Source organism: Scyliorhinus torazame, chromosome 1 (genome assembly GCF_047496885.1).
Source record: "Scyliorhinus torazame isolate Kashiwa2021f chromosome 1, sScyTor2.1, whole genome shotgun sequence".
NCBI lineage: Eukaryota > Metazoa > Chordata > Chondrichthyes > Carcharhiniformes > Scyliorhinidae > Scyliorhinus > Scyliorhinus torazame.
Genome location: NC_092707.1, coordinates 58,562,996 through 58,575,150, shown reverse-complemented (window position 1 = coordinate 58,575,150; position 12,155 = coordinate 58,562,996). Strand labels below are relative to the sequence as shown.

The following is a 12,155-nucleotide window of genomic DNA, read 5'->3' as shown; positions in this document are numbered from 1 at the left end:
ACAATCATGTTCAAAACCATAAAGAATTTTGATAGGGTTGATAACCATGAAACAAATTTAAGGTAACTGGCAAAAGAACCAGTGGCAACATGAAGATGATCTTTTACGCAGCAAGCTCTGATGCACTGTCTGAAAGGATGCAGGAATCAGATTTAATCGCAACTTTTAAATAGGAATGGAACAAATACTTGAAGGGGGAAAACTGTGCAGGTCTAAGGAGAAGTGCAGGGGAGTGGGTCCAATTGCATAGTTCTTTCAGTACTCAGTACAGGTAAAATTAGCCAAATAGTCTGCTACGCTGCATCATTTGAAGTCAAAATAAATCCCAATTCATGAGCTCTCACTACATCCCATTTCATGACCAAATTTAATTTGTTCACCTCCCCTAAAGGCACTAGGTAGAGATCCACAGATGCTATTAACTATTTGGCACCTTAATACCCATACTTCACGCCTAGAACCTTGGTACTACCACCGTGGTGATATCAGAACCAAGCATGATCCCAATCCTCACTCAACACTCAAACATTCCACAGTTAGCACTGTGCATGTCTCTAGCCCACAATTTCTAAAGCCCACTGTATCAAACATATTGGCTGATGTCAGCTCTCTCTGCAACACTGGAGACCTTTCTAGTCTATAGATTGAGGTCCTCAACAAGCACGTCTACCCAACAAGCCACGAGGAATGCACGGAGAAATGTTTAAAAGTATGAAATCTATATGTATGCCTTGTCAACTGTGAATCTGTGTGGACTTCATTAGATGATTACCAAAATGAAAGGTCAGAAGTAAAAATTGACTTCTATTTTATTTAATAAAATATAAATGAAGCTTTAATACATCATGGATCTAAATAGAAAAATGTGTGATAAGACCAGAACCCTAAAGCAATTATGTACATTAATCATGTTTCAGATTTTGCACAAAATTGCATACAGAATCTAGTTTGAACATGTGACCATCACTTTGCTTTCCATTGCCCAATCCAACACAACCACAACACAATTAATGTTTCTGCTACATCATTACAAAACATAATTTATTATTCTTCAAAAATGAAGATTTTCTTTCCTTTAGGCGATATTTGAAATTATCTAATGGACTTGGCTTTTTCCTTCCAATGAACACGAGGAAGGCAAATTCATGCACTGATCTGAGACAGATGAGCACCTTTTAGAGAGTAAGTAACACATTAGCTGTTTAATATTATTCATACCTATTCACTGGTGAAACAGAATAGGGGCTAAAGGCAAAAGCACTTGCCTTTACATCAGTTAAGTATTTTCTTTGGTTCTTAACATGCAGCCTGCACGTTCCTTAGAAAGTTTACTGGGGGAAAAAAATCAAAAGTGTAGTATTGAGGCATTAAAGTTAAAAAAAAATGAAACAAACACTGTCACAAGTATCTAAAAACTTATTTCCCTTGAAGTGCCTTGTATTAAATACATTCCACTTTGATTTTAATCGTAATTTACAAAACATACAGACTGTATAACTGAGGCTTTCATAAGCCACCAACAACAATATTTTATTGCTGTTCATAGGACTTGTAGCTTATGTGTACCTGAGCGTAACTTTCTTCGAGATCAGAGTAATGCACTGAAAAAGGATATTGAATTACTTGGGGATAAACCGTCTGATTTTTCTTCTGAAGAATATGTTCTTATAAAAAAGGTGAAATCAACAGAGAGGAATTGCAGCTTTCAGGCTCGAAATAGACTAAATATTTGTACTCCAAACTTTGGATGCAGTCAAATTTTGGAGCAAGTAAAATACCGTAAGTGAATAATAAATGCTCATGCTTAAACAATCTTTACAAGGAATAATGCTACAAGGAATATGCATTCATCAGCAACAACCGTAGCACCATCTACCTCTCTTTTTCCTTCCCCTGTGTGGGTTAAGTTGCGCACTGTACTGATGCTGTCTCTGACAGTAGGGAAAAAAGACCAAGTATTACTTGAGCCAAAAATGAGCTGTAATGCATCCCACCAGAAGTATGGGATGCAACCACTGATATTCACAGGTACAGGTTTCCCTAATTTTGGAAGCAATTGTTTGGTGTTAATTATTGGGTATACCCTTAAAATCAGAAGACTCATTGAAGAATGAATATTTAAGAGCCAGCAGTTCGGTTTAGGTTACCCAATTGTCCAGATCACAGCTTTCCATTTTGTTTAAAGTGCAAAAGTCACAGAAAGGAAGAGGGAGAAAAAAAAAACACACTCGTGCTTTTCCACCAGCAGGGTTATCTTCAACCATGAGACTCTTACATTTCACAGGAAATGTCACAGCAACGCAAGTTGATGCTATGACTCCCCACTTCTGGTATTGATTCTGTTTACAGCTTGAGTTGCTTGTTCAGGCATCAGTGATGGATCAGACAAAATGGATGTGGTAGTACTAAGTTTTCGAAGTGTGCTCAGTACCACTGAAACAAAACAAAAAATGAAATTAGGTTTTTAACTTAACAAACATACAACAAACATTCAGTTGGATATGAAAATATTGATTTCCTGTTAAGATATTTCTGTGTTCCCCATTATTAACTCTCCGGTTTCATCTTCCAAGGGACCGACATTCATTTGAGGGGCGGGGGTGGTTGAACGGAGAGAGGACGAGTTGAAGGGAGAGAGGGACATGTTGAAGGGACTGAAAATACAGTTATAATCATAATCTTTATTATTGTCACAAGTAGGCTTACATTAACACTGCAATGAAGTTACTGTGAAAATCCCCTAGTCACCACACTACGTCGCCTGTTTGGGTACACAGAGGGAGAATTCAGAATGTCCAATTTTCCTAACATCACGTCTTTCGGACTTGTGGGAGGAAACCAGAGCACCCGGAGGAAACCCACGCAGACACGGGGAAAACTGCAGACTCCGCACAATGATCCAAGCCGGGAATCGAACCTGGGACTCTGGCGCTCTGAAGCAACAGTGCTAACCACTGTGTTACTGTGCCGTGGGATCTACAAAAACACATTATAATAAAACACCAGAAAAATTGGGGTGGTGCTAGTTTAATGGGCAGAAATGCATTCAGATGGATGGATAGATCGATGGCCATAAAACATGGGAGGAGAGATTTGGATGCATTGTATTTAATCTCGTAATTCAAACATTTAGGTGACATAATTAATTTTGGCCCTTGTTTGAATGCCTGGGATCCGGTTCGTCCCGGCTTGGGTCACTGTGCGGAGTCTGTAAGTTCTCCCCGTGTCTGCGTGGGTTTTCTACGGGTGTTCTGGTTTCCTCCCACAAGTCCTGAAAGATGTGCTTGTTCGGTGAATTGGATATTTTGAATTCCCCCTCAGTCTACCCGGACAGGCGCTGTAGTGTGGCGGCTAGGGGATTTTCACAGTAACTTCATTGCAGTGTTAATGTAAGCTACTTGTGACGCTAAGAAAGATTATTCTAAAATATGTTGGAAATTCAAAGCTTCCGTGTGAAATCTTATCAAACGCCTTCTAGAAATCCACACAGACAATAACTACGTTCACCATGTTTGTGACCTCCTCAAAAAATTAAACTAGATTAGACCAACCAGTCATAAATTCAGGTTGATCCGCTTCTCATACCAATTCAACAGCTCACCTGATAAGATTCCAGTGACTTATCCACAACAATGTTAAACTGTCTTTAGTTACCTTATTTCTCCCTTATCCCCGTCTTAAATAATAGAGCCGCATTTGCAATTCTGTTCTTCAAAAGGCACAATTCCGAAATCTAAAGAACTTATGATGAATCCACCTGCAATTTCCCACCTGTTCTTTGTTAATACCTTAGGGTGGAAACCATCAGGTTTTTGATATCTTTATATTTTATTTATCCCATTATTTTCTCAATGCTCTTTTCCTTTTGTAAAAAAGGAAACAAAAGTATTCAATTAATGGGTCTGCCATTTCTTTGTTATCCATTAGAGTTATGTCTGCACTGGCCTTATTGAGCTCAAATTCCCCTTCACCAACCCTCCAGTTCTCAATACACTGAAATAGTGAAACCATTACTGTACGTGATGCAAGAAATTCAATTTACTGAAGTGTTATTAAAATGTTTATGGCCAGTCATAAATTATAGCAAATTAGTAACATCTAAAACCAACATTTTATTTGGAACTTTAAACACATGAGGTTTAGAACAGGTTATGAATAATAGCCCTTCATAAAAAAGGTTATTTCATTTTTGCGCAGACATTGAGACTGAAAACATTAGGGTCATAATATGATAAGAAATAGTCGCAGTGGGTCATTCGGCCCATCGAGTCTGCTCCACCAATATAATTAGCACAATAACTTCAAGATTAGCTCCACCAGTTAACTTTTAAGAAGCAATGATTTCTTCCAGCTACAAACAACTGTTTACATCCGGTCTTTCCATAGGGCCCAACTGCTGGGCCAAGTCCCATCACATCCCAGTGAATCCCAAATCCTGTCCCTGATTGGACTAATGGGTCACATGATTCCGCCTTTAGTGAACGTCCCTTAAAATGTGCTAGCTACTACACCTCCTGTAACCTTTTTGGCTCAAGTGTTTACTGCTTTTGTGGTCTGAAGAAGAAAAATTAAAATTAGCTGGAAGAGATGGTTTGCTTCAACCCTGTTTATCGCACAGTTGACTTACTTGGTCGAAGAACTGGTAGAGAACAGTGCTGATCCAACCAGGATAACGTTGTCTTGCATAAATCATCTAGGCTTGTAGTCACAACCGTGGCATTGAAAGATTCAAACAAAGGTTTTATAATTATGCTAAACTGATTTCAGGGAGTCAAGGATCACAATTTTTAAAATTTCATAATCATGGAACACACTACAATACTCAGTCATGAAACAGTGAAAACCATTACCGTACATGATGCAAGAAATTCAAATTACTGAAGTGTTATTAAAATGTTTATGGCCAGTCATAAATGATAGCAAATTAGTAACATCTAAAACCAACAAAATACATTTTATTTGGAACTTTAATCACAAGATTTATAACAGATTATGATCATTAATAGCCCTGGTGTCATTTCATTTTTGTTCAAACATTGAGACTGATAACATCAGGGTCGCAATAAGATGATAAGAAATAGGCACAGTAGTCATTCGTCCCATCGAGCCTGCTCCACCATTACAATTTAGAAGGCTGATCTGATTGCGGCTTTAACTCCACTTTCCTGCCTGCCTCCTATAATACTCAATTCACTTGTTCAATAAAAGCTGTCTAACTTTCAAAACCTGTCTAACTCAGCCTTGAATATACTCAATTGCTCAGCCTCTGCTGTTGTCTGTGGAAGAAAATTCCAAAGGCCAACAACTTTCTGAGAGAAGAAATTCCTCCTTACCTTAATCTTAAATGGTAGACCCTTTATTTTTCAACTAGTTCTAGATTCCCTTACAAGGGGAAAACATCCTCTGGAAACAGAGTTAGATAACTCACTGCGAACCCATGAGGAGATTGGCAGTTCAACACTAGCTTCTCAAGAGCAATTAGGGTTGGGCATCAAATGCTGGCTTCGCCAACAATGCTTGTACCCCATGAACAAATAAAAGATCGCTATTAATCTGGAATGATTTCAATCTCGTTATTCAAGCTCTCTGCAGACTCATGCATGGAAAGGCCAAATTTATTCATCCAGGCCCACCCGTGCATCATTGTAGGAAAAATGTGAGCTGTGGCCTCTTTGATTGTAAAACAATGGCATTATAAACATATGTTGGGTTTAAATGTGGCATGTTACTCATCTGATCGACCATAAACATCGTCAGAATGACACCTCAGTAAATAGAATTTCTTGCATCATGTACAGTAATGGTTTTCCCTGTTTTATAACTTAAAGGTCAAAAATATGATTCCAATAATCAAGAACAGTTGCCTATTTTCTGTTTAAACACATATTCAGTATGTTCAGTAAATGCTCACTGAAGATAAAAACTGTCATGTTGAATGATAAATACCATTACCTGACGGTTAGGAAAGTACTCAGTAGATGAACATAGTGGTTAAATCCCGTTGAAGTCAATATTAATCCTAAATTAACTGTTGGATTTTTTTTTAATAAATCAGTTCCGCAATGACTAACTACACGAGGCAAGTCAGTGCTCCCATTCCTCATCCATATTCACATTCAACTACCCAATTAATGTTTCCTATCTATGCTCATATAAAGAATGCTCATTTGGGTGGGCTGGGAAACCAGACCTCACTGTTACTACCTTCAGAAGAGAAAGAGAGAAAAATTGAGAAATCAGGAAGAAAAAGTTCCAAACGCATTATGTATAGTTAGTTGAGTTTTCGCTATGGAGGCAATCACAATCTGACCACAAAAAGCATCAGTTATCCAAAACCAAGTTATGGTTTAAGCTTCCATGTAAATGCACTTGCATAATCACAATCAAACTATTTTTATTGAGCTGGGAGCATTGTAACTGTTTATTATTTTCCCTTGGATTAAAAAATGTTCGCTGATGTATTTAAGAGTGGCACCCTGGTATATTAGTCAGTTTCTTTGTAAATTATTTAATATCTAAAAGCTTTAAGGTGCCTGCTCGTGCCCTTGCGCCTAAAATAAACAACTTAATTTGAAGAGCCTTCTCAAAGGGCTGTAAATAGGCACAATTGTCAGATACTCATTTTTAATTTGATCCAAAAGCATGGATAGTTTTGTGGGGCAAGGGAAATTGGTAAAAGTCTTTCAGCAGTAAGGGTTTATTCAATGAACCATCTTTTATTAAAAAAAAGAAGAAACTTGTTTTGCACTGGATATTACCTGCACTTGGAATTCCTTGATCTTTCAGACAGTTTTGGCCAATTTCAAGTACATTACACCTCAATGAAAACACCAAAATGAAAATTGCCATAGCCCCGAGGACCATAGTCTGCTCTCCCCAGGTGATAATTTAACCTGAGGGTCACCATACCTCAGGCGAACCAAAGAAAATAACATTTTTCATCTTGGTTGTATTAAAAAGGATACAATCCAGAACTTCCAGTTCTGAAGTGTTCGCGATTTGACGTATTCATCAAACATTTCCTGCATATGATCAAATCTTTGTTGTGCCATTGGGACACCGGTGGCAGGGAGCTGCTTATGGCAGGTACTGAAATTAGAAATGTGTAGTTACAAATTGATACCAATTATTAGGCCAAGTAATTTGACGAAATAACCAACTTCTATCACAAAACAAAGTACAATACAATTTAACTACCCAATTACTTCGTAAGTTTACCCAATATGTAGCTGAGCCATACAAACACAGGAGAAGCACCAGACACAATCTCCTCAATGCAGAATTATGATCTCAGTCAGGACAAAGGTAGAGGTGAACTGCTTGGTCTTCACCCATGGGTAATGAAGTAATAAAATTAGCCTGTGTTCTGTGGCGTAATTATTAACCATGCCTCCTTTCAAAGAACAAAGAAAGGTACAGCACAGGAACAGGCCCTTCGGCCCTCCAAGCCTGTGCCGATCATGTTGCCATCTAAACTAAAATCTTCTACACTTCCTGGGTCCGTATCCCTCTACTTCCATCTTATTCATGTATTTGTCAAGATGCCCCTTAAATGTCACTATTGTCCCTGCTTCCACCACCTCCTCCGGCAGCGAGTTCCAGGCACCCACTACCCTCTGTGTAAAAAAACTTGTCTCGTACATCTCCTCTAAACCTTGCCCCTCGCACCTTAAACCTATGCCCCCTAGTAGTTGCCCCCTTTACCCTGGGAAAAAGCCTCTGACTATCCACTCTGTCTATGCCCCTCATAATTTTGTAGACCTCTATCAGGTCACCCCTCAACCTCCGTCGATCCAGTGAGAACAAAACAAGTTTATTCAACCGCTCCTCATAGCTAATGCTTTATTCAACCGCTCCTCATAGCTAATTTCAAAAGTGTCATCTGTATTAATCAGATGAGAAGTGGACATCACTGCCAACAGTCATTTGGATGCGGCACCAGAGGAGTCGAGGCATTCAGAAGAGCACGGGACAAAAATTGGACAACTTGTAGACAGGACATGCACAAGTGAAGTTAGGTTAGATGTATACTATTCAAACTGCTGCATCCTCAAATCTAGTGTGCTATACATGTGCATCAGTACTATAAGTAGGGCTTCCCAAACTGGGTCATGAGATGAGATTTTGGGGTCACGTGCTCAGAGGTACAATGGTTGCCATGAAGTTCAGACTGAATGCCAACAGCTGCGAGGTCCTTTAAATCCTCTTGTTTTTTGTTGGTGGGTGTGGCCAAATGGACTGCCCTGAGGCAGGTTGCTGCTGTAAAGTTTATGAATAGGTGGGTATTCATTTGTTTTGAGAAACCCTGCTTATTCATCCCCACGAGGGAGAGGGCAGAGGTGAAGGCGTGTGGAGATAGGATGATGGGGAATAGATGGGACGGGGGGTGAAGGAGGGATGAGCTGGGACGGGAGCGAAGGAGGGACGAGCTGGGCGGGGGAAGAAAAAGGGAGAGGGGACTGGAGGAGATGGGCGGGGAGGAGAAGAAACAGAGATGGGGCAGAGGAGAGAAGGAACAGGGAGGATGGGACAAGGGGTGAAGGAGGGGAGAGATGGGACTGGAGGAGGGGAAGGAGGAGGGGGCGAAGGAGTGATGTGGGAGAAGGGGCAGGTGAAGATGGATTGAAGACAAATAAATTAAAATCTGCAAACTCTTTTCTACTACAAATGTCATAGCTAACCATATAAAATACAATAGATTTATAACCATTACTAAACATACAAAAATAAGTTAACAAGTACTGTAAACATATTCTGACAAGCAATTGCAATTAGAGCAATCCTGTATTCCATCATTTAAATTACATTTTAACCCGACATTTGAAATAAAGCAGTTGAAAAAAGGGTCCACCATAGCTATTTTTAGAATGCATAATTGAAAAAATATATATACTGTATTTTATGACAATAAGAACGATGACACAATTCTTTTTTTTAAAATGCAGCAAAACTGTTTACCCACTTGATTGATGCATTAAGCTCCTCAATTTCTTCCCTGAGACGTTTTGCTTCATCTTGCATCTGTGTCCTCTCCTGCTGTAGTTTTGCTATATATTCCACAGTTTTCTGCAGTGTGGCTGCATGGCTCATCTGCAGGAAAGATACAAAAGTATCTGGTTAAAATTAAGCAAGACTAATACCAAACCTGTGAACAAAGATATTTTTCATCTGGTCTGCCCGAAGGGGTGGAAGGCCTGAGGCCGACGGAGTATTTTGCCACGATGTTGGCGAAGCTATTGGAGGAGGGGCACGATCCCTCCCGATATGAACTGGATCGGGCTCATCGGTCGTGGAGGCTTATACCAAAGGCGAATGAGTCGCCAAGAGTAGTAACTCTTTTCTGTAGGTTTGGCGTGAAGGAGAAAGTCCTGTGCTGGGCAAAGCAGAAGTGGGTGGTGCAGTGGGCTGAAGCTGGTATACACATATACCAGGACTTTACCGTGGAGCTGGCGAGGAGACGGGCTGCCTTCAGCCAGGTGAAGGCACTGTACATCAGCAAGGTGCAGTGCGGCATAGTCTATCCAGCTAAGTTGAGGGTGACCTACAAATCCAAGGACTTTTATTTTGGGACGGTGGAAGCAGCGGAGGAGTTTGCGAAGGCAGAAAGACTGTGGCAGAATTGAGAATGGTCGTGTACCGATGTAGCCTCATGTAACTTTATTTTTTCACTGCGTGTTAGTATATGTACTAAATGAGTCGGCGCTGTATATTTGGACAAGGGAAGAGATGGGACTTTCATTTGCAATGATGGTTCTTTGGGGCTTGGGTGTGTATGCGAGGGTTGTGTGCTAAAGGGGATTTCTTGGTTTTCCTGGGACCGGGCAAGGGGGAAGGAGACCCGGGCGAGGGCCTCCACGCTGGCCGGTTTAAGCCGGCCAGTGAACGGGTGTTATGTGGGGGAGGGGCTGCGGCCATCGGAGCCTGGCAGAACAGGTTTTGGTGAGTCTAGCCGGGGTGAAAAGTTGGGGGAAGGAACCGAGGTTGGGGGGAGGAGTTTACAAGAGGAAGTGGAGGGGAGGAGTCTGGGGGGGGTGGGGGGTGTTTACAATACATGGGTGTCATTCACGGTACTCTTTCGGGGATTGGATGGCATTGAATATTAGGGGGGGTTGGGGTTGGACTGTATTATGTCAATGGTGACCATAGGCGATTCCTGATTCCTTTTTCTTTTTTCCTTTTTTTTCCCCACTTTGGGAGGATTTATTTTATTTGATGCTTATAGTGTCAGGTGGGCCGTTGTTTGGGGGGTGGTGGGAGGATGGGATCGTTGTTGTTGATAAGGGGATTGACATATGTATTCATTACTGTTTACTGTTTGTTGGAATTTGGAGCATTGTGAGCAGTTTTTGGCCCCGTATTGAAGGAAGGATGTGCTGGCCTTGGAAGGCTCCGGAGGAGGTTCGTAACAATGATCCCTTGAATGAAGAGCATGTCGTATGAGGAACAGTTGAGGATTCTGGGTCTGTACCCGGGTGTTTAGAAAGATGAGTGGGTTCTCATTGAAACTTACAGGATACTGCGAGGCCTGGGTAGAGTGGATGTGCAGAGGATGTTTCCACTTGTAGGAAAAACTAGAAGCAGGGAACACAATCTCAGACTAAAGGGATGATCCTTTAAAACAAGAGATGAGAGGGCAGCACGGTGGCACAGTGGTTAGCATTGCTGCCTCACGGCGCCGAGGTCCCAGGTTCAATCCTGGCTCTGGGTCATTGTCCATGCGGAGTTTGCATATTCTCCCCGTGTTTGTGTGGGTTCACCTCCACAATGCAAAGATGTACACTGTAGGTGGATTGGCCACACTAAATTGCCCCTTAATTGGAAAAACTGAATTGGGTATTCTAAATTTACAAAAAAAAGCAGACATGAGGAGGAATTTCTTCAGCCAGAGGGTGGTGAATCTGTGGAACTCTTTGCCACAGAAGGCTGTGGAGGCCAAATCACCGAGTGTCTTTAAGACAGAGATAGGTAGGTTCTTGATTAATATGGGATCAGGGGTTATGGGGAGAAGACAGGAGAATGGGGATGAGAAACGTATCAGCCATGATTGAATAGCGGAGCAGACTCGATGGGCCGAGTGGCCTAATTCTGCTCCTATGACTTATGGTCTTAGATCATAGAATTTACAGTGCAGAATGAGGCCATTTGGCCCATCGAGTCTGCACCGGCTCTTGGAACGAGCACTCTACTTATGCCCACACCTCCATCCTATTCCCGTAACCCAGCAACCTCACCTAAACGAACGGCAATTTAGCATAGCCAATCCACCTAACCTGCACATTTTTCGGGACTTGTGGGAAGAAACTGGAGCACCCGGAGGAAACCCACGCAGACACGGGGAGAACGTGCAGACTCCAGACAGACAGTGACCCAAGCCGGGAATCGAACCTGAGACCCTGGAGCTGTGAAGCAACAGTGCTAACCACTGTGCTACCGTGCTGCCCTTATAAACCTTTACTCAGCCTATTCAAGGAGGATAAACTGAGACAGCCGATAACTTAGGCCAGGATCCAACAGTGGGCTTTGCTATTGGCGGTGCACGAATACACGTTCGAATATCATCAGATTAGGCAAGCAGAAGCCCTTAACTGACTCCCACTGCTTGTAAGCCCCCGTCCCCGCCAGCCCGGCTTGGGTCACTGTCTGTGTGGAGTAGCGGACAAAGTCATTTTGGCATTAAACTTTATGGACACATTACCCGTCAGGGTTGCACAATCTGCGCATGGAACCAAAAGAACCTAACATTAGCAAAACTGCACCACATCGTCCTACATGGTGGATTGCACGGAAAGCCACCATAGGAACTGCGGGCCTATATGACAAAACAGCAGGAACTCAGAGGCATCATCCTTTGGTGTGTTTGTGTGGTTGTCCTGTGGCCAGGACAGTGAACCACTTGCATAGCAGACACCCGGGGGTTTCTAAAATGTAGATTCTCACCAGGAGTTACATGGGGTGGTCAGGGCCCGACGGTGACATTGAGCGACTGGTGCAGCAATGTGCAGCTTGCCAGGAGCACCAGAAGCTCCCTCCATCATCCTGCTCCACCTGTGGGAGTGGCTGGGACGATCCTGGGTGTGTTTGCATGCCAACTTCGCCAGGCCCTTCTTGGGGTCGACACCAACTCAAAGTGGATGGACGTGCACTGGATGTATTCC

The 12,155-nt window shown here is 42.1% G+C and overlaps 1 protein-coding gene across 2 annotated transcripts in view; it reads right to left on the bottom strand.

Moving 5' to 3' along the window:
- Positions 1-791: 791 nt before the first annotated feature.
- The window catches only part of mlxip (MLX interacting protein), a 165,564-nt gene continuing 154,200 nt past the window's right edge, over positions 792-12,155 (bottom strand). For both annotated transcript variants that reach the window (XM_072495325.1, XM_072495315.1), the window contains 4 exons: positions 8,963-9,090; positions 6,966-7,089; positions 4,628-4,757; positions 792-2,433 (listed from right to left, as the gene is read on the bottom strand). In XM_072495325.1, the coding sequence (XP_072351426.1) occupies positions 2,312-2,433; positions 4,628-4,757; positions 6,966-7,089; positions 8,963-9,090 (504 nt within the window). In that variant the 3' untranslated portion in view covers positions 792-2,311. The remainder of the gene's footprint in view (positions 2,434-4,627; positions 4,758-6,965; positions 7,090-8,962; positions 9,091-12,155) is intronic.